Source organism: Cricetulus griseus, chromosome 7, assembly GCF_003668045.3.
Source record: "Cricetulus griseus strain 17A/GY chromosome 7, alternate assembly CriGri-PICRH-1.0, whole genome shotgun sequence".
Classification (NCBI taxonomy): Eukaryota; Metazoa; Chordata; class Mammalia; order Rodentia; family Cricetidae; genus Cricetulus; species Cricetulus griseus.
The window spans coordinates 46,878,920-46,901,725 of NC_048600.1; the positions used below are offsets into that span (position 1 = coordinate 46,878,920).

The 22,806-nt window shown below is 50.0% G+C and overlaps 1 protein-coding gene across 1 annotated transcript; it reads left to right on the forward strand.

Annotated features, from left to right (window-relative positions):
• The first annotated feature begins 2,358 nt into the window (after positions 1–2,358).
• Positions 2,359–14,943, forward strand: Stc2 (stanniocalcin 2). Its single transcript, XM_027425172.2, has 4 exons — positions 2,359–2,873; positions 4,677–4,819; positions 6,971–7,182; positions 11,865–14,943. Exons 1-4 carry the CDS (start codon positions 2,723–2,725, stop codon positions 12,250–12,252), a joined length of 894 nt encoding a protein of 297 aa, XP_027280973.1. The 5' UTR covers positions 2,359–2,722; the 3' UTR covers positions 12,253–14,943.
• The last annotated feature ends 7,863 nt before the right edge of the window (positions 14,944–22,806 follow it).

A 22,806-nucleotide genomic window follows, 5' to 3' on the forward strand; every position in this document is an offset into this window, starting at 1 on the left:
CATGCTAGCTTTGTAAGTGTTATCTACTGTCCCCAGCCCATGCCACTCATCTGACAAACCCAACCTGAGGGACTGATGAGCTAAAGGAATCTGCAGGGAAAAGGGGATGGAAACAAAGACACCCGTGTGTGCCACATCCTTCTCCAACCTCATTCTGCCCTGGGCCCACAACCCAGAGGATTGCCCAGGAAACGTCCCAGTGACTCTGAAGCCCTGATGAGATGGAGTGGATGAACACCCTTGGCTGGTGCTTCTGTCTGGGTCACGTGGTCCAGAGACAACCTTCATGAAGGGCCGCTGTGTGTGCTTACGGCACCACGCGTCTAGCCACTGTGTAAGCGACAATTCTGCTCAGATGGGAACCGTGAAATTCCTTTGAAAGTTGGAGTAAAAGCCTCAAGATGATTTTTTTTAAATCATGCAGGTTCTCTGAGGGCAGGTGCAGGGCCTCACTGCAACAGGACAAGGTGGGTTTCTTTCTACCGCCTTCAGTCTCCAAATTCTGATTCTCTGGTGCCACTTCTGTCATGGAAAAGGCCACAGAGGTCTGCCCAGCTCTGAAGTTAATTAAGTAAGGCTGAGGGCTGCTTGATTCTCCCAGGAAATTTTCGACATGAAAGAGTTGGGGGGGGGGGTAGACCACAAGCAAGGTGGCCAAGGAGGATGTCCACCACCTTCCTCAAAGGATGAATAAGGAAGTCACTGCTATTAGTATCATGGGCACGAGTGGCCAGTTTCTTCCCGCCATCGAAGACTAAGACATTCGAAGCGACCATTTCCTCGGGGCCCGAGAGATGGGGAGGTACTATGGACAGAAGCTCCAAGCCGCCCTGCCCCTGCAAACCCCATCCCAAAGGCGCCTTCCCATCTCCACCTGTTTTTCCTCTGGTCTGAAGCAGCGGTCACCCTGACCCCCAGCCTCCGCAGTCTCCTCGCTGGAAGGCAGCTGGCTCCCAGGAAAGTTGAGCGACAGCAGAAAAAACAACCGCGCGCCCATCTCTGCAACCCCTCTCTCAGGCGAGCCTCTCGTAGGCGCTGAAGAGGCAGAGAGTGCGCCTCGCTACGGAGGCCCAGGGTTGCTGTCGCCGCGGGCGGTGGGTGATGAAACCTCCCAGGCGCATTGCTGCAGAGTGCGCGGGCGAGCGCGGAGTCGGGCAAGGACGTGGGTTGAGAGCTGGTACCCTGGCTCACCTGTTCTCCAAGACTTGGGTGGGGAGTGCGGGGGAGGGGCAAGTACCGCCAATACCGGATGAGGGCCAGGTGGCGCTAGGTGGCAGCGCTCGCCTCTCCACCCTCCTCCAACCAAGCTAGCCCACCGAACTAAGTCGTCGGGTTAACGAGGCCAAGAGCAGCAGTTCCTGTCCCGGGCCGGCGCGAGGAAGACGTGAGCGTGCACACGTACACACACAGCAGGGGGAGAGGCGCTCGCAGCGGCGCCCAACTTTCTCCCTGCTTCCTCCAGCAGAGGAGATAGCAGCTGAGGGCGATCTGATTCCCATTTAGGAGGGGGGCTCCAAAAGGAGAAGAGATGGAGAGACTGTCCCGGGACTTTGGAGTTTTTGCTTTTATTTTTTGCATCAGAGGGCTGAGTAGTAAAGGAAATCCTTAGCTGGGCCGAGTGACGCTTAGGAAAAATGGAAGCGTGTGTTTGGAGATGCCTAAAGTTGCCTGTTAAGCTCCGGCCTCCAGAGCACGCGATGCTCCGCGGCCGCCTGACCCAAGGCTGCCTGGGCCTCCTAGCGACCCGCCAGGAAATGATGCAAGTCTGGGTTGTCACCTGGATCCCTGAAGCCCAGACAGGAATCCGTCTGGGTTGGGGGAGGGGCGAGACAAGACATCTCAGGTGTTTCAGGACCCACCAAATCCGGGCAGAAAAAAAAAAGTGGGAGGTGGACTGTCTCTCCGGCCAAGTGCTTCAGGGTTTTGGCGCCTGTCTTCAAGTGCCTGTTTTGTAAATGCCAAGAGTCATGACGCTTAGGGATGCCCATCAGAGCTCAATTTGCTCGCACCCTCTCTGTGCCCAGGTATCTGTTCCAATCTATCCAGGCCTCGGGGCTGATAATGTCACTGAGTTCCAAAGAGGAAACTTTCCCAGCCGAAAGCACTGAGGACGCTGTCCCAGTAAAGACCGACCCTCCCCGCCCTATCCCACCCCGTTTTTTAGTTTTTTTAGCTGCAACTGGAGCTGGCATCGGCTTTGATTTTTTTTTCTCAGTCCGCTCGGCCATTGCCCCGGAGCACCCGCACACGCGCACGCGTCTCAGGCCGCGCTCACACACACGCACGTAAAAGCGTGGCCGCCGCCAGGTCGGCAACTTTGTGGGGCGCTCTCCGCGGCTCTCCGCTTCCTCCCGTAGTAGTTGGCGCAGGCCCCGCCTCCCGGCTGTGTTGTCAAACGGGCCGGGGTCTCGGATTGGTCCAGCCTCCGGGACAACACCTGCTCGACTCCTTCATTCAAGTGACACCAGAGCTTCCAGGGATATTTGAGGCACCATCCCTGCCATCGCCGGGCACTCGCGGCACTGCTAACGGCCTGGTCACATGCTCTCCGGAGAGCTACGGCAGGGCGCTGGGTAACCTCTATCCGAACCGCGGCGAGGAGGAGGGAAGGGGCGAGCGAGGAGGAAGAGTGGGAGGAGGGGGAAGCGGCGGAGGAGGAAGAAGAGGAGGAGGGGCGCACAAAGAATCCAGGTCTCCCGGAGGGAGGGTGATACCCAGAACCATGTGTGCGGAGCGGCTGGGCCAGTTCGTGACCCTGGCTTTGGTGTTTGCCACCTTGGACCCGGCGCGAGGGACCGACGCCACGAACCCTCCGGAAGGTCCTCAAGACAGGGGCTCCCAGCAGAAAGGCCGCCTGTCCCTGCAGAACACAGGTAAACGCGTGCGCCCTGCAGCCGGGAGCTGCCGGGGAAACGTCGGTGGCACGCCCGCGGCGCTCCCGGTGTGTTTAGCCCCAGCCCAGCGACCCGAGCTCACCCCGGGCCGCGCAAACTCTTGGTGGCTCGGGACTTGCAGAGGGACGAACGAGGAGAAGCGAGGTCTGGGCCGGGCTCCGAGCGCCCAGAATCCGCACGTGCTAGTAGGGTGATGAAATAGCTGAGGCAGGACTTGTTGCTACTCTCCCCCGGGGCTGAGGGGAAACGAGGCAGCGCTTGATGCTGCCAGCTCCAGCCAGAGTCTCGGGCCCTGCGCAAGGCGCACTTTGTCCAGGCTAACCCATGCGAGGCACCGAGGGTCCCAGGAACCGGGCTCGCCCTGCGCCCAGAGAACTTCTCTTCCAAGCTGGCCAGCCTGGCATAGGCTGTCTCCCCTTCCTTTAAAGACTGCTGGACATCCCAGAACTTTGCTGGCCAGTTAAATGGCATCAAGAAGTTTCCCTTTGGGGGAGGGGGTTCACAAAGCGTGCCTCTGTGGTGCTGCGGCGGTCCCTTGCTCCCAGCCAGGATAGCAAGGGGAGAAATGTTGACACGACCCAAATCGTGCGCCGGCCCTGCTCACCGGCAAGCTGCAGCGCAGAGCCTGGCGTGCGGCACACGGGCTGGCCTTCTTCCCAGCTCCCGGGAGAGAAAGAAACGTGTCTGCCGCTCGGCACCTTGCTCATGCCCCCACCCCCGCTATTCCTCCTCCCGGGCCGTGTGAACGCCGCCGCCGTGGCGTGCGTGCGCTCCTTGCCTGAGCCGAAAAATGCATGTCAGGGGCGCCCAAGTGAGTGATCGCTGTCCTGCCCGCGGCCACGCGTGCAGTCAGTTCAGCCTCTCGCCAGCCCTGCCCCCCTTTTAGATTTAGGTGCCCCTCCACAAATACACGCCCCTCACTCTCCATAGATTTCATCTGATGCTGATTTTTCGACTCGAGCCCCGCCCTTCCTCCAAAATACACTTTCCTAGCGTAATTTTGCGGTTGGTTTAAAACGTAGAACTCATTGAGTGAGCCGAAGAGGGCATGAGACTGCACTCCTGCAGCCTGACAGCTCCCAGTCTTTCCTTTCAGGCTGATGAATTAGGACATCTTGGAAGAAGTAGCAGGCTCCGGGCCCTCGGGCCCTCGGGGCATTCTAGGGGATTAAGTGATATCTCACACCAGATCCCTAATTAAAAGGAACCTCCAAAGGGAATGGTGGCGGGTGGCAAGGCCAGCCCCCACCTGCTTTCATTCTGAGGCTGTTTTCAGCCACAGCCTCCCTGGCCCTGGCATTTTTAATGCGGGTGGTTTGGAGGCACGGCTTTAATAGGAATCTTGTTTTGATTTTTAGGTGTTGAATCATAAAGCTGAATTGAAGTTGTCAGGAAGGAAATGGCAGGATCTTAAAGGCAGTGGCTTCTGCAGCCCCAAGTAGAGAAAGTCATTTAATTCATGAAATTCGGCCTTTTTAAAATCTTACCTTTTCCCTGTGGGTTTCAAAAGCTGAAATATTTTCTGCTCTTAAGCTGAGTATTCTCACATATACTTTCATAAAGTGGAAAAGAAAGGGGCAGGGAGAAAAATGCTCATACTAACTTCTGACTATGATAGTTGTTATTTTGAGCTAATTTTACAAAAATTTATAAATACCAACTCTTTATAAGTAGTAGTAAATAATGACATGTTATTTCCCCCACCCCTTAAATTCTGAAATTGGCACAACTTTTTCCCCTTTAATTTCTCTAGCCCTTACTGTTAATTTTTTTTCATTTTAGCGGAGATCCAGCACTGTTTGGTCAATGCTGGGGACGTGGGGTGTGGCGTGTTTGAGTGTTTTGAGAACAACTCTTGTGAAATCCGAGGCTTACATGGGATTTGCATGACTTTTCTGCACAACGCTGGAAAATTTGACGCCCAGGTAAAACATACAGCATGAAAAATATTCTGGGTTGGTGTAGCATGGTTGAAATCTTGGCTGAAGGACTTGCTCCTGAACTGTTATTTGAAGTGGTTTGGTACTTGAAGGTGTAGAGAAGGGCACCAGTGTCTGCTTTGTGCCATTGCTTGGCTTTGTGGACTTGCCATTAGGTCAAATCCTTCTAAATTCTTGAGCTGTAACTGCATAGGCAAAGCAGGCTAGACACTGAAGTCATAGCCCTTGACAAACACCGTGTCCAAACAACAAGAACCCGGTCCCCAAAACTGTATTAGGAAGAGAAGACTGAAGTGTCAGGGTCTCTAGCTACAGGTAGCAAAGGCTCTTCTAGTGTATACGTGGGCAAGCAGCCTAGATAATTCACAGCCTCCAAACAGCATGGAAGAGGCTCATCTCTCAGCCCGAAAAGTCAAAACCCTGACTGAATCTCACTGTCTTATAGTCAGAGCTGAATTCACCTCAGACTCCCAAGGTAAAGTTGAGTTGCTGCCCAGGGCAAGCTGATGGTTCTGGCACAGAGGAACCAAGTGTGTGTTAGATGGCATGTAGCACTAGGCTCCTCTTCATTTTCTGCTCCGGCTCTCAACCCCGTTGTTATATCTCATAAACTTCCTCTACCATTTCATTGGAGCATGATGACTAAGTTTGGAGGAGGCCAACAGTTGAGGTGTGATTTAGACACACCACCAGTCACCATCCACTGACATCCTGTGGATAACCTCACAAAGCAAGGCCTGGAAACCAGAAAGGGATGTGACAGGGCGGCAGCCTAAACTGCAGAGGATATGATGTATCCAGAAGGGGAAACAGAAATGGAAGGAAAGAGGGAGAACTTTGAACTCCTTGCGGCTCCTTAGAAAAGCACCCCCCTCAGAACCAACTGGAGCTAGGACACACAATAGGAAATCCGGAAGAGAGGAGTGTATTGGGGGCCTTCCCACAGGATGTCAGAGAAGAATACAAAAAAGAAAAAAAAAAAAAAAACAGATTGCCACAGCCCTCACATAAATCCATCCTCCAACCAATAGGAGCATGTTCTCAAGTTAGAGGCATCCCTTTCAAGTCATGTCTCGGTGTATAACTACTTAATAAAGTGCCAAGTCCTGCTTGCCACCCCATCTGGCTCCAGCTAGAACATCAAAGAAAAGGGGGTACCACAGGGAAGGTGTGTGTGCCACGTGGGTTTGCAATCATCAGACACTATTTGTAGGCATTTCTGAAGAGAAAACCAAAATAAATAAATATACTGGTTAGCTTCCCATTCCCGACCTAAAATGGTTCACTTTCTCAACTCAGTGATTTCCAAACCTGCCTCAAAACAAAACAAAAACAGGTTATCTTCAAAAAGCTTATTTCCACAGTAATTGAAGGGAGATTGCTGGGTAGATACCCAACAATGCCTCCAGGCCAGGGAAGTTGAGGTTGATAAGAGTAAAATCAGGAGCTTGCCCCCACATCCTGACAGCCATCTCCTTTCTGGCCTTGGCACAATTGCCTGAGGTTGGAGAGCTGGGGCCACATGTAGCCTGCCTAGCTGCATCACCCCCCTGAGACAGCAGGGGGGATGCTATTTGATGCTTCTGTCCCATCCGCATGTTGCCATACTGGATGCCAGGTGGGCCTTTTGGAAACCATAATCCTAACAGTTTAAAAGCAAAGAATGTTCCTCCTGGAAGCATGAGAAGAGGAGACAAGACCATGAGCACTGCAGCTAAATGGGAGGCTCCAAAAGCACCACTTGCCAGGGATGGAGAGCAAACAAGAAGTGTGCTCTTGTTGGTACTGGCAAAGGAGTCATAGCCCAATCCACTGGTGTTCCAGGGAATTTGCTACCAGGCAGTCACCACCCAGCTGCATGGAGGATGCCCCAGTTCCAGGGAAACTAGAAGGACAACTGGGGAAGTGAGGCAGATCGGTTGGTGTATAGAGCTCACATCCCACTTGGGCCTGATGCCAGGGATGCCAGGTCATCTGGGATGTAGCCTCCTACCTGGAACCACATCAATCTGAGTGGAACCTTGGTACTCTGAGATCAAACACTCTTGTGTAAGCCTAAGACTGGTGTGTGCCATCCTGGCTAGTGACAAAATCTTGTCTCCTCTGCCCCCTCCCTTTTGTGTTCTCCATCCTCAGGGGAAGTCATTCATCAAGGATGCCCTGAGGTGCAAGGCCCATGCCTTGCGGCACAGATTTGGTTGCATCAGCAGGAAGTGTCCGGCAATCAAGGAGATGGTCTTCCAGTTGCAGAGGGAATGCTACCTCAAGCATGATCTGTGCTCAGCAGCACAGGGGAACATCGGTGTGATTGTGGAGATGATAAATTTCAGGGACCTTCTACTGCATGAGTGAGTAACACCCCTATCCCCAGGAGAACAGGAGGAAAGGTCGCCTGGCAAGGGTGGGGTCCTGGGGGCCGGGAATGCGTTTGAGGATGCTACTTTTGGAGGTGAACTCCCTTCAAGTGGATACAGTTGTGGTGTGTCCCAGAAAGCTAGAAAGCCCCCGAAATTCATCAGATTTGAAATCCCCACAAACAGACCATTATTTTTACTAAGTACAAAATAACTACCATCAGAGAGAAGCACTCCATCCTCCCCATGGCCAAGTCCTGATCGGTTGCTGCGTGATTAGAGTAGCTCATGGGTGTTGATAGAGCAGCTGGTGCATACTAACATTTACCTGCCTATAGGTGCTAGGTACTATGCCAAGTGTGTTACATGAAATGTCCACCCAGTCCTCACATCAACCCTTTCTATCTCTAAATCCTCACCACAGAAGAGAAAACTGAGCCCTGCTGAGGTGAAGGACTCACAGTTAGGGTGAAGCAGAGCTAGGGGCTGGGGTCCAGGCAGTGTGGCTACAGCACCCTCGCTCTCAAAGGCTCCAATCTAATCAGCAGCTTTTCCCAGTTTCAGAGCTCCCCATTTCCTTCTCTATCCACAGAAAGCATAAAGCAAACATCAGAAACTTTAGTTGGCTAAATATGCTTGCTAAAATGGACTTAAAGAGTCACGATCTGATGATAGGGCCAAACCATCCATTCCTTGATGCTTACCCCAGCTGTAGGATCCTGGATTTGCAGAGCAGTAAAGCATACTGATGCACCATTGTTTCCAACATGCATTGTGGTCCCCAGACCCCAAAGACAGAGACATAGAACAAAAAGGAAGCCACCAGTTCAGCAGATCAGTGCTCACCACTGCCCCCTTTATAGCTATCTCCATCCTCCATGGTGACCCATTGGGCCAAATCAGCACAATTTTATGGACTTTCATCCCTCAGTTCATTGCACAACCTTCTCCCAGTTGTGCCACCATGCCACCTTCGAGGCGCTAGCGCCTAGATTATGAAACAGCTATCTCCTCTCCCTGCCCGCTCAGCTTAAGGCCTTTGGCAGCTTGCAGCACCCTGGTACGATATAGAATTAATTCGTGGTGAAATTTATTCTTCCAAATATTTACAAAGGAACAATAGCATTGACAATAGTAATTGTCTTTTATTTCTCTTTGGTGTGCCAGGACCTCGGTCATGGGCTATCTATCCATGGACTACCACGTTTGTCTTTCCCAACCAACTACAAGATTGAAATTAGCATCTCCATTTCACAGAGAAGGCTAGTGAAGCTGAGAACCTAAATTTCTTCCTTGTGAGATTTGATTCCTGCTTTGCAGCCTGGGGTTGGTAGTGCACACTCTTCTCTCACTATACACAGGGGGTTCAAGGACCTCCCATCCACATCCATATCCATGAATGAGGAAGTCTCAGATAAAATGATGGAGTATTTGCACATGACTTAGCATCCTCCCATCTACTCTGGATGACTTAGAATACCTAGAGACAATGCAACTGCAGTGTAAGTGGTTGTTAGTCTACAGCGCTTAGGAAATAACATCAAGAAAAAACATCTGCTTCAGAACAAAGGCAGGTTGCTTCCAAAACACTGATCTGTGGTTGCCCAGTTGAATCCACAGGCACAGAGCTGTGTATAACTGAAACTTCATGTGAGGACTAGGCCAGTGGTCACAATGCCAGCTGCCCTGCTCCTTCCTGACCTGTTCTACTAAGGCTTCATGAGTCTTCATATATGACGAGTGCTTCTTCCTTTTCCACTGTGAGAATCTTGTCCTTCAGGTGCTCTTGAGAGAGGCACCTCTGTGTCAGTGGCATATGTAAGGTCTTGAGGATGGGAGATTGGGAGCCCACTATAGACCTATGGAGTATGTGGAGTGTGAGTATCTTCTGAAGAAGGGTCTTTGGGAAAACTGAAGCCTTTTAAGTTTGGGGAACACACACCCCATCCTAGAATTTAGGAAGGGTTAGAGCACTGTGGTATCTAGTGTCTCTTCCACAGGAACATGGCCTCCAGGCCAGGGACTCTTGTTTCACAGGTCCCCCACACCAGTTAGAATGAGCCGAAGCAGCCAGCACTGGCCTGTTCTGCAGAAGCAGGTGGCCCACCCTGTGCAGAGGTGTTGGTGTCTTAACATTGCCAGGAGGCCACATGCAGGGCCTCCTCCTCCTGCTAAGCCAGGACTTCTGGGCATTAAGTTTGTGCCAAACTCCAGCTCCTTGAAAACCTCTGTTCCCATTGCCACACAGCGATGCAATGCCCCAGCTTCAACTTCAAGCTAAATTGCCTGAACTTTTCCAAATATTTAAGCAGCTTAACTGATTAAAGGATCCTTTCAGTCCCAAAAGTCCAAGAAAGCCATCTCATAGTATGTGGCAATAATCACAAACAGGAGAATGTGAGCCAGATTTGCCTTTCGCTTTAAGGAGGAGGAAGTCAGTCGCTGCAGAATCCAAACCACCCCATTCCTCCACAATGCTTGTGCCAGGAGCAGGGATGGCAGTAATGTCCAATCGGCTGCAAGCTGCCCCTCTCACCGCTGCCTGTCCACCCCACTCTCTCCTTATTATCTACCTCCCCCTAGCTGTGGCCAGCCTCCCTTGGCCTCTGCACACCCTGTCACCAGGGTACTGGCAGCCACCAAGGGTTGGGAGCCTCAAGCACATCCCCCTCCCTCAGCCTTGCTGACACTCAATTGAGTGCTGGGTTTTGTCATCTGACAGGCTCAGCCTGCAGCCTAAGAAGGCACCATGCCAACCCAAAGCACGGCTTAGATTAATTTACTTGGCCACACACGCCCTCCCCACAGGACTCAGCTTCATCCCTGAGAGAGAAGACAGAGCAAGCAGAGGAGAGGGGGAGTAGTCCTGCCTCAGGAGGTCCGTGTGCACCTTACAGGTCCAGGGTTCAATGGCAGACACACCATGATGGAGAAGGCCCCAGAGACAACTGTGTATTCCTGGGAGACTTCTTTTAAATAGAAGCTTAAAGGAAAGAGTCAGAATCCCAGATAGTGACCAAACAGCTTGCTCCAACTTTGCAGATGGACTCGGTGGACTTGAGCTTCCTAAGAAAATGTTTTCAGAAGATGGGGGGGGGCATGAACGACTTTCAGCATCCCTTTCTGTGTCACTTCCTCCTCCAAGTGCTCAAGAGACAGTGCCACACTGTCCTTACCATTGACAGAGCCCTGCTTGAAAGAGGCTAACAACCTTGTCCACCAGCCATGCACAAACTGTGATACCAAGGGAATCAAGTAGGCCTCAAAACACAGCTCTAGAGCATTCCTTCGGCTGGCTGTTCTCAGCCCGGGCCTTCCTTGCCTAGGATTTCCCAAAGAGGACTTTTCTTCTCCTCTTCCTGGTTCTTACATCTCAAAGTAAGGACAGTTCCAACTGGAGGAGTGACTAGCAAAGACAGCATTGACTACAGCACACATCTCAGAACATTTGCTGCTATTTCTGCAGAGCAACAGTTGCCAACTTGCAGAGAAAGATCACACGGTCCCTAGGGGAGTCTCCCAGTCTCAGGTCAAGCCTTGGGGAGAAGGGACCTCTTGCTCCTTATAATGGCTGCACATCCCACAGTGATTTCCTGGGGGTTGGGGGTGCTATATGTCATAGGCAGATTTGTCCAGGACTTAAATCTAGTTAGCCACGCAAAATCACATGAAGTGTTCCACATCCCCTGGATCTTAAAAAGAAAAACAGCTCAGTGACTAGGCCCTGAGACCTCGCTGATGGGGACATGCTTTACAAGGTAGGGCCATATAAATATAAAGGGTGGGCACATTTCCTCTGTCCCCTTAAGCGAAGTCCTCCAGCAGTTTGGCTAAAGAACAACTCAAGGTAGCCAGTACAGGCGGAGAATACAGCTCTCAGTCCAGAAGAGACTGTTGGTTTCACAGAGAGCTGCTCTCATTCTGGACCTGGGGGCCCTGGCAACCCACCCTCACTCCAATGCAAGGGAAGTCCTGGCTGAAAGAGCAATGGACAGCATTTCCAACTCCCTGTTACCTGCAAAGGGAAAACTACTGGGAGATGACACCACAGGGAAGTGGTCCTCTCCAGCCCGTCTCAGGCCATTCCAAATTCCCCCAGAGAGAGACACACATGCCCAACAGCTTTCCAAAAAGCCCTTCATTATAAGCCTAAGTCAGGGGCACACAGACAGGGAAAGTGACCTCAGAAGACCTTCGCTGATGTTACCTGTGAAGGGCTCCTGACAGCTGCTCGGGAACTCCTTCTTAGCCCAACACTTTCTGGATTCTTCACTGAAAACACACACCAATTTGATATTGAAGGCCCTTTACCATTTGCCAAGATCATCTCCACTCCAGCCAAAACTCAGCAGTTTCTGTAGCCTGGATGTGTTCAGGACACCCTTACTTCCTCCCTATTCACACAGCTGCTCTGTCTGAAATGCCTACCTTAATGTCCTAGCTTTCAGCTCTCCTCCTGTATATCCACACACTGTCATTGGCCCTTTTTCCTGGGGCTCTACACCTATTCAAGGAGCAAGAACCTGCCTTAATTCTCCGTTGCCTGCCATGGAACCTAGTCCACAAAGATCACCCACTGAACCCAAGTTAAGCACTGTATCTCTGTCACAATGCCCCAGGGCCCCGTTAGGACATGCTCCAATCTTAGTCTTTTTTCCCTCTGCTCAAATCTCTAGGCCCTATGTGGACCTCGTGAATTTGCTGCTGACCTGTGGGGAAGATGTAAAGGAGGCTGTCACCCGAAGCATCCAGGCTCAGTGTGAACAGAATTGGGGAGGCCTGTGCTCCATTCTGAGTTTCTGCACCTCCAACATACAGAGACCTCCCACTGCCGTCCCTGAGCGTCAGCCCCTGGCAGATAGGGCCCAACTCTCCAGGCCTCAACACCGGGACACAGGCCACCACCTATCAGAAGCCATCAGAGGTGCCAAGGGTGAACGAGGGAGCAAAAGCCACCCAAGTGTCCATGCCCGAAGTGGAGCAGGTGGTCAGAGCGCCCAGGGACCTTCTGGAAGCAGCGAGTGGGAAGATGAACAGACCGAGTATTCCGATATCCGAAGGTGAAATGAACAGCTGGCCATGAAAGCTTTCCTCCCGGCCGTCCATTTTCTTATCTATGGACATTCCAAAACATTTAACATTAAAGAGGGCGATGTCACACGCAGGATATGTGCCAATTGTGGACTTCATGCAGGTGTATGAACAGGTGAGATGGCGACTCCAGGGCCTCAAGGTCTCAGGTGCCTGGTGGATTGGCACCTACTTTAAGCTTTTTCAAGGGAGTGTTGCCTTGAGTCTGCCTTGCAGCTTTGTCCCTTTCAGTCTGTGGGAGCTAGTGGGTGGCTAAGGTGTACTCTGTTGTGGGGGGAGGTCAGATGGGGAGGGAAGGGGCCACACGTCGGTGCTAGGCCCTACCCTACAGTTTCCAGTGCTGTCTGCAGGAGACAGGGCAGGAGAGTGGAGAGTGTAGCTATTAAGGCAAAGGAAGAGCAGAGAGGATGCAGGGCTTAGCTAAGCTATGTTCAGTGCCAAACCGAAGTTTAGTGTCGCGTGGGACCTTGTGTTTCAGAACTGCTAGAAGGGACATGGAATAGTGCATTTTCTGTGTGTCATTTCTGAGCCATTGTTCTGTCTGGGGGGACACTGAAGGAGTGGCCCCTGTCTATTTTGACCACTGCTTCAGATCTCCATCTTTTTTTTTTTTTTAAATTCATTGACATCTATATGCCTGTCATCTAAATAGATGGTTTCCAAACCAAACAACTAGGTCACCAAAACCAGCTCAAAGGAGGAAGAAAACAAACCCCAGCCCATCTCTGGAGGGTAAACTTTTGTAGGGTCTATTTTAAAAAGAGCACTAAACCCCACGTGGGCTTCTACCCACTGGAACAGATGGATACCTAGAAGGGAAAGCACACACCAGGGGCCTTTCCTTAGACTTTGGCTGTCTCAGCTTGACCTCAGCCAATTCCTGGGAGCCTGTACATTGAATCCGTGTGACCAAGTTGGAAACTGGCCTCTGCATGTCAGGAGGGAGGAGAGAGAAAGGCATCAAGACTGCGAAGGAAATTGCCTTCAGGGTTGCCACCCTCTGCATACTTGGGCAAATAGCTATCTCTAAGAGACAGGGCTTTCCACAGCCAAAGTGGAAATTTAGCAACAAGGAAAGAAGTGGGTGGAAGGAAGGCCAAAGGGGAGAGAAGGGACTTGTGACAGCGCAGCACTAAGATCTTCCTCTGGCTGTCATAGTGACTACTTTTGCAGCCAGTACACACAGGAGCCAGTGCTGTAGGAGTATGGGGTATCCTGACTGGGTCTCTAGAGCAAGGCTCAGCCAACTTTTTCTATGAAGGGCCAAGTAGTAATTAGAGAGTTTCAGTTCGGCAAGCCACACAGTTTCTGTTGCCACTAGCCAGCTCTGCCATGACAGCACAAAAGCATCCTCTGCCGCACAAATGGGAGGGCTTGGCTGTGTTCCACTAAGATTTTCTTCAGCAGGCACCCAGCGGGACTTGGCTCACAGACCACGCATACATAGCATGTTCCCTGTACTAGGGAACGAGATGAAATATATGCATTCTGCCTTCCCCAGCTACTCTAGTTCTCCCTGGAAGGCCCCCGAGGCCAGAGACAGCCACATTTCTCTAAACACTTCCCCAAACTCGGCTGGTGTCTCTACATGCAGGATCCAATCTCAATCTCATAAGCTATGCTTGAAAAAAGAGGAGGGGTGGGTTCATGACACGCTGGGAAACCTCCAGAAAGCTATGGGAGCGTAGAGGGGCTGTACTTTTAATCCAGTCCTGCCGGAAGGAAGGAGGCCCGGCATGCCAGGTTCTGCACGTCGACTGTGGCACTCTTGTGTCATGTGCCTCTGTGGCACCTTGACTGTCCTCTGCTTATGTCACTCACATTCTCCTTCATTCCTGGCTCAGCTGCTCATTTGTCACCAGTGTCTGGACTGGGTTCATCAGTGTCTTGTGTTCACCTACTGATGTTCCTTTTGTTGTTTCTACTGTAAATATTTGTCGTTTGTATTTATTATCTCGGTGTCTTACCCCAAAAGGCATAAACACACTTCATTCAAACCCACCAACTGATCTCTGTTGTGTATTTCCATGCCTTTGCCCCTCCAAAAGTTTTTTTTTTTTTTTTTAAAGGCATTTCAGGGTCCCTCAGGTGATTAGAAACACAAAATGTATTTATCTCTTGAGTCCTTTTGCTCAAAATTGTCCAAATTCTTGTGTGCCTCATGAAGGCATTCGAACAATCTAAATGTAAGCAAGGCAGCTGTTGAAAACAGTCCCTCCTCAGGCTTCATCCTTCATACACATTTACTCAGGAGCCTTCCTGAGAGGAAGGATGTGGATCTCCAAATAAAGTTGCAGTGTTTATTTTGAGCTTCGAATCTTAACGAGATGATCTGAACACCTCTCCTTTGTATCAATCAATAGCCCTGTTATTCTAAAATGAGAGGGCCAAAGACAGCAAAACGCTGACAGCCCAAAACTGAGTGATGAGACATCAGCCTAGAACTGCAGTCAGTCCTTACACACGAGCTGAAGCTCTGAACCTGGCAAATGGCATCTCGGAAACATGGAGACAATGCTGCTGGCACCCACTTCCTAAGGAAGAAATGTACCACGTGGGCTTACTAAGTCAGCGTCTGCTTCTGTTACAGAGTTAGGCAACAGGGCCTGGACACTGTCACACTGTGTTGTTTTCCTTCAAGCATTAATAAAGATTTTAAATAAATGGCTTGCACTTGAGCAGTGTTATTTTTGAGGCACTTTGATATGAGGTGCACAGGAAGATAACTGTGAACAGGAGGGCTGTTGACATTGCTTATACTTCATACTTGTGGGAGAGAAGCCAGGTGAAGAAGCCCCATCCCGCCCCTCAGGACTTCCTCATCCCAGGAACTCTGGCCAAGACCCCTCCAGAACCACCAACACAAAGAGGAAAAGGAAGTCTCTGCCACTGGTCTAGAAATACCACCCTCATCCCAACTAGCTTCTCAAAGCTCACTCTGCTGTCACCTTCCAATGCCACCTGTTCTTTCAGACTGGGGCTGCAGCCCCTGCCATTGGCTCAATCACTCAATGGCTTGGAACGTGCTGGGTTGCTCACACCCTCCTTTACAACACTTGAATACCACTGCAAAGCAACACTGGAGTTGTTCCTCACTACGGTTTTCAGAACCATAGTGCCTACACCGTATGCCAGGCATCCCAGTGGATATCCAGCAAGCATTACCTCATCCTGAGTCCCACAGTCTCGATTACTGTCCCCATTTTGCAGGCAAAACAGCCCAGGTGGGCCAGCAAATCTCAGCAAGTAAAAGGCTCTTGTCAAGCCTGATGACCTGAGTTCAATCCCTGGGGCCCTCCTGGTGGAAGTAGAGAACCAACTACTGAAAGTTGTTTTCTGTTGTCCTCATGTGCACTGTGAAGTAGGGTGGGGGTGCTTCGATAGATACACACACAAATAGCAAACAAGCAAATATAAATGTTTTAACTCGAAGAAGAGAAAGAGAATCCCAGGTATAGATAGATAAACAAGTGGTTAGAGAGCAGGAGCCTGAACTCCAAACCAGATGGGGCCTCCTAGGCCCCCCCGCCCTGCACAAGGCCCAGGGAAAGAATAAATATACTCTTGTATGTATAGCACCAGCCTTGACAGAATTTCAATGCAGAGCAGGAAAAAAAATGGATGCTCTCGCCTTTGCTTCCTACAGAGACTGAAGGGCTGGTTGACACAGCCAGACGTGAGCAGGAGGATGCAGCTGTGTCATGCATCCAAATGTGGATGATTTCCTAAATGCCTCCCTACACACACAGGCCACTGAAAAAAGCAGCTAGGGGGCAGCTGACTAGTGTGAACATACAATGAGGGTTTCCTCCATCAAACTCACTCCAAGACCAGTTCTATATGAGGATCCAGTCATCCTCAACATGGCAGGTGCCAAGTCTTGAGGGTCAGTTGTATGCCCTTAATCCTGCTGATGCTTAGCTGATGTCATGTCCAAACCCAATTTACAGATAAAGAAACTGAGGTTCAACCACATTGTGCTATGTCCCATCTCAGGACGAGGCCACCCAGGTCCTAGGTGACATGCAGACCATGTACTCCATCTAATACTGTCTCTCATCCCAGGTATGAGTACATGACTTTAATGCACACAAATGAATTCAGATAGACAGCTGCCTCCCTAAACCTCATGGTTGGATTATTAAGCTTGGGGAGATAGAAAAGCAGAGAGGCCTCAAATATGCCTGGGTCTAAACAAAGTTCCCCAAGGGATATGGAGACACACCCCAAAATCTGGAGAGAGAAATCTGAATTTGTGCTGAAGTCAACAAAAAAAGAAAGTCCCCTGCTGAGGAGGGGACAAGCCTTGGCTAGAGAACAGCTTTTGTGTGAATTATTTTTTTGTGAGTGAAGAAGAGAGAAGCAGCCTTGGACTGGAGTCCCATGTTACTGCCTGCATAAGCAGTTTATTTATCACTCCACAAAAGAAAAAAAAAAAAAAAAAAAAAAACCTCACTCCCCAAAGAGAAGCCACAGAGCCAACTTGAATTAATGCCTGAAATGGATGCCAACACCATGTACCCTGTCACTTGACAGGACCCAGACTCCACGGCTCCTTCGGGTCTACATATAGCCTTCACTGAACATCAGATGTGCCTGGGTGAGCTACAACTTGGGGGAAAGGAGAAATGCTCCTCTGAGGAAGTCTTGGAGGATGGCAGCTTCCCAACAGTGGTCAGAAGAATCGTCAGTCGGTCCTGTTTCCCAACTCGTAGGGTCCAGAAAGTTTTATGATTCTGAAATTAAGGAGGGGAAGGAGCATGCAAAAAGAAGAGCGATGCTAAAGGGGCCACCCCTTGCCCTCCTGACTAGCAGTGACTGCGAGAAGGGCTGAGGGGCAGACAGAAGGTGCAGTCCCTAGAATTCTTGCTCATGCCTCAGCTGTAGATATCAGACAGATAGTCTGATTGGTTTATCATTCTGTGGGTCAGAAACTTGGAAGGAGTTCATCTGGGCAGTTAGACTCTTCCCCTGGCATTGCCTGGGGTGATGAATGACTGGAGGCTCCACCCGGTGCCTTGATGCTCCCATCCCATCCCTTCCTCTGCTCCTCATCCTCCAAGGCCTCTCAGAACATGGCTGCTTCTGGATAATTTTCCTCTTCCACAGTAACTGCCTACTCCCAAGACAGGTTAGTGGATTTTACAGCATTTTCTTCAAATCCAAACTGTGGTACTACAGTAACCACAGGGACTAAATGCCATCAAGACAGAATCTATTTCACGTCACTAATTTTGCAGTTACTTGTATGAAAGAATGAATGATAGAGCTTTTCTAGAACTGCCAAAATTTCCAATCAAGAAAGTTTCAGCTCCTAACACAATGCCATGATGCTTTCGGGTAGTCTTACTTTGCTGGGCTAGAATTTTTCAGATGTGGTAGAAGGGATGAAGACATAGTTTCATGGGAAAGGCACCTACTGCCAAGCCAGACAACCCGCTTTTGATCCCCAGGACCCACACAGCAGAGGGAGAGAATTAACTCTTACAAGTTGTCCTCTGGGGTGGTGGTGGCACACACCTTTAATCCCAGCACTCAGGAGGCAGAGGCAGGCAGATCTCTGTGAGTTCTAGGATAGCCTGATCTATAGGACAGGCTCCAAAGCTACAGAGAAGCCCTGTCTTGAAAAACAAAACAAACAAGTTATCCTTTAGCTTCCACACCCATTCATATGTCCACACCTATGCACAATAAATAAGCAAGCATGTAACTAAATAAATTAAATTACTAGGAGTAACTACTTTGGAGCTAGGAGACACAGACAAGGGTACCAGTCCAGCCACACACTCAACCAGAACCTCTGAACAAACCACAGAAAAATAAATAAGAGCTTGAACAAATGAGGACTGACTAGGAGGCTGGCCTGACAAATCAGTTGAACTTTCTAGGTCTGTTTCCTCAGCTACTCCCATCTACCTCCTTCCCAAACAAGGCAATGTGATGAAAATGACCACCACTATGAAAAGTCACAGTTCACAGGAAATGCTTTAAACACAGTGGAAATCCACAGAAAGGGTACCTCTCGTTTCTCTGGGCCATCTTGGAAGGCTGAGGCCCTGCCTTGCAGTCTGTCCTACTGTCCATTCTCAAAGGTGGACTACAAAGTCATTGAGAGACAGAGGAAAGGGACAGTGGCCCACAGTGGACATTCACTGAAAGTGGGCATGAAGGGTTGAGGACTTACTAAGTGTGGACTCTGAATAAATCCCAGTCCCACGCTAGGGCAGCAAGCAGGCTCAGAGTAGCTCGACCATGCTGGGCATTCACAGGCCACTAAGGAGACTTTGTGGCAGCTCAATAGGACAGCATGAGACATTGCTGGGAATGAAGTCTTTTCTCCAGGCCCTCCTTAGAAACATTAGGGCAGGGTCCTTCCGGCTTAGCCAGCTCACAAGCCTTCTCTGTGAGATGGGAAAGCTGAGACCAGCAAAGACTGGAGGAAACAGATTAGGGTCAGAACCCACTCTGCCCTCAGCCAGGGTTCCTAAGAGTTTGACATTTGGAAAAGATTTGGCCCAGAGGAGCCAAGGATTTGGGGCAGGGCTCCTTCCGGCTCCGGGAGTGTCAGGAGGAGGAGGAAGAAAGTGACTCAGCTGAAGAGAAATGTATTTTTAAAAAGCAAACTGATGAAGGCACAATGGCACAAAATGTAACCCAGGACATGGTCCAAATACTTCCTCAGAGAAAGCGGGTGAGTTTCCAAAAAACCAGAGAACTCGCTCAGGTTTCTAAACCAAGAATAACACCAGGAAATGAAGACAGCCTTCTGGGCTAGGCAGGCCCCCAGTCCCTGGAAGCCTCCTCAGCCACAGCCCCCAAAGGGCTGGTGTCCACTTCAGATGGAAAATTGATGAGTGTCCCCAGGACACAGGCCACACTGCCCAATATGAAAACAGTTGAGTCCCCAACAACTGTTGCAGTAAACAGAAAGTGGCCAACACTCTCCTCACAGGACAAAGACAACAATGGACCCACTGAAGACAATGTAACTGACAGGGGAGCTGGGGAGAAAGGGACAGCTCTGTTCCCTTCCAAGAGCCAAGATCAGGTGACCTGGAGGAGTGATGAAGAGTAAGAGAGCTCAGGTTGAACATCTCAGCATCTAGCCAGTCAGTGCTAGATTCAGGCTAGATTCCTACCTCATCCTGAGTGGAGCCCCATAGAAACTCACGTGTCCAAAACATAATGCAGAGGAGGGCACAGGACAATTTGTTAAAACCTAGCTTCCTTGAAGGATGAGGAGGTGTCTTCATTCGTCTGTGGCAAAGTGTCCTACTGGGACAGAAAATGGGAATGTTCAGGGACCTTGGGCCCCTAGACTCCGAATCATCAAAGTGTCTCAAAAAAGGACACCATTTTGATGACCACTTCATTTTGTTTTAATTTTTTTTTAATTAGACTACAAGGTAGAGGTAATCCTGTGGCATTGCCATGTCTGTGACTCCATCAGAGTTGTCAGACCCAGTGAGGGCTTTGCCTCATGGTGGCAGCAGCTATGAAGAAGAAGTGGGGCTGGCCACCCTTGACGCCCCTTCCTACCAATCATGAATGTCCTCAGCTTCCATTACCAGCCACTGCTCTTCACACAGATACCCTCCATACTTCTACTCCCAGGCTCAGGGCCCCCAAGCTGTGAGGTTAGAGGCCCCTGAGTGCATTACTCAATGTTCTCATTCCCACAACAAAAACATAACAAAAACAGCTTTAAGGTGAAAGGTTGGTTTAGGTTCACAGTGTGAGGGGGTACAGTCCATCATGTCAGGGAAGTCATGGCCACAAGAAGGGGGGGTGTAGGGGGTGGCTGGTCACATTGCATCCTGGTAATGAAGCAGAGAGAGAATGGCAGTGGCTGGTGCTTTCTCCTTTACTTTTCATTCAGTCCAGGACTCAAGGCAAAGGAAACACATGATGAGTCTTCCTCTTCTGTTAAGCCACTCTAGAAACATCCTCACAGACACCCAGAAGGGGGTCTGTGTCTCCCGGGTGATTCCAATTAACCTAGGAAACAGAGACTTGACCATGTATGGGATTTCTTAGGGGACAGCTGAGAAGGGTCTCCTGAAGAACAGATGCAGGCAAGTAGAGCCTCAAGCACAGGGCCACCTGACACTTGTAAAGAGGAAGTGAGAAAGAAGGAGAGCCAGTCACAGCCATGGCACAGCTCTCAAGTCCCAGTCACGAGGATGGAAAGTGCCAGAGCAGAGGGTACCCACCAGGGGAGCCTGGGTGTGGCAGGCACAACTCTACTCTACCACCCCTACCTGCTCAGTTATTTCTAGGGGTGGTCCTGGAGGAGTGAGGTGCAGTCTAGACACCCCAGCTCTCCATTCTCCATTGCCAAAAGGTGCCCATTTAGCTTGAGTTGGGGGCTGAAAGCCTAAACAGATGACCTAACTGCCTCACCTCAGAGCAGGTGGCATTCCTTGGGAGCCCATAGGAGGGAAAGGCTCATAGGGTAAGGCAGAAGGCTAAAGGGATAGGCAATAACACCCTCCCACTAAGCCCCACCTCTTAAAGGTACCACTACATCTTAATATTGCCACTTCAGGGATCAAACTGCCTAACTCCTTAGGTGAAAGCCACATATATAAAACATAGCAGACCCCAAAGATGGGGCAGATGGGGCTTCGCAGCTGACTTCCCTCCTCCCAGTGTGAGCATCTGAGGGCCATAGCTACCCAATAGCCAACACTTGCTTGATAAAAATATTTCAGCAGAGCACTGTACTTAGTCTTTTCTGATTTTCTTTTAATTGTTGAGACAATGTTTTCCTATACATCCCAGTATCTTAGTTTCCATTCTGTTGCTGTGAAGAGACCCCATGACCAAGGCAAGTTATTAAAGGAAGCATTTAAGTGAGGGCTTTCCTATGTTCCAGAGTTAGTCCACGGTCGTCATGGCAGGCAGGCAAGGTGCTGAAACAGTAGCTGAGAGAGCAGAGAGAGCAAGACACTGGACCTGGTATGGGCTTTTGAAACCTCAAAGCCCACCTCCCAGTGACATACCTCTTCCAAAGTGGCCACACTTCCTAATGCTTCCCAAACAGTTGCACTAACTGGGAACCAAACATTCAAATATATGAGCGTATGGGGGCCATTCCCTTTTAAAGTACTGTGTCCCAGTTGATGGAATTGCAAACCTGTACTATCACACCAGAATATGTTTAGTTTTTATAATGGGTGCTACCCATGATCTGCTCTTTACATGAGCCTTCTTCATGGGGCTAGAGTAAAAAAAAATAATAAAAGTATCAATGTTGTGGTAATTTGCAAACTGTGATGCTCATCATAGAGGCCTACAAAGAGGCCGCTCACAGGCAAACTGCCAAAAGGTGTGTTTTGTTTGACTAGCATGCTAGGTTTGTTGTTGTTGTTTGGGGTCTTTTGGGGTGCAGTGGTTTCTTTTAAGATATGATCTCACTCTGTAACCTAAGAAAGTTTGAACACTGTGTAACCCAGGATAGGCTCAAACTCATGGTAATCCTCCTGCTTCACCTTCTTGGGGCCTAAGATTACAGGCATGAAACACCATGTCAAGTTTACAAGGTGATTTTGTTGTTGTTGAGACAGTGTTGCTCTCTGTAGCCCTGGCTGTCCAGAAACTCACTCTGTAGACCAGGCTGGCTTCAAAATCAAAGATTGGCCTGCCTCTGTCTCCCAAGTGCTGGGATTAAAGGTGTGCACCACCACCACCTGGCTACAAGCTGATTTTTTTTTTTTTTAGTGCCACTTTGGTTGCTGAATATATAAGCCTTTAAAATCTGGATTTCTCACTTCTCTTCAAAGATAAAAACAGTCCCCTATGCTCTCTGTTGTCACACTCTGTGTGCTTCTCTTGGGCATCCCACCAACGCAGCCACTACAGGTCTCCAATCTGCACTAATGGATACACCCAAGTCATTCACAATGCCATTTCTTCCCTGATGTAGTAGGATGTTGTAGAAAACCTAACAAAGGCTCCTAGTGATTTGGCTAGGAGGGATAAAAATGTGAACCCTCGATAGAAGCCGCAAGATAGAGAGCTGGGGAGATGGCTCAGTGGGTAAAGCGCTGTTGGGTAAGTTTGGGGACCAGCACCCATGTAAACACTGGGAAGGCATGGCCCACCTACAATCACAGCCCTCAGGAGGTGGAGACAGGAGAGCCCCCACGCAAGTTGGCTAGCTAGACTAGCTGGATAAGCACACTCTGGATTAAGTGAGAGACCCTGCCTCTATCTGTACAATGGAGAACAATTGAGAAAGACACTCAACATGAACCACGGGCCTCCATGTACACAGACAGACAGACAGACAGACAGACAGACACACACACACACACACACACACACACACACACTCACACACATGCATACACATGCACACACAGGTGAGCACACCCAACCACACACATTCACATACTGGCATATGCCACACACATTTGAAGAAGGAGGAGGAGGAGGAAGAGGAGGAGGAGGAGGAGGAGGAGGAGGAGGAGGAGGAGAGAAGAAGAAGAAGAAGAAGATAGCTGATAATCAGCTCACGGACAG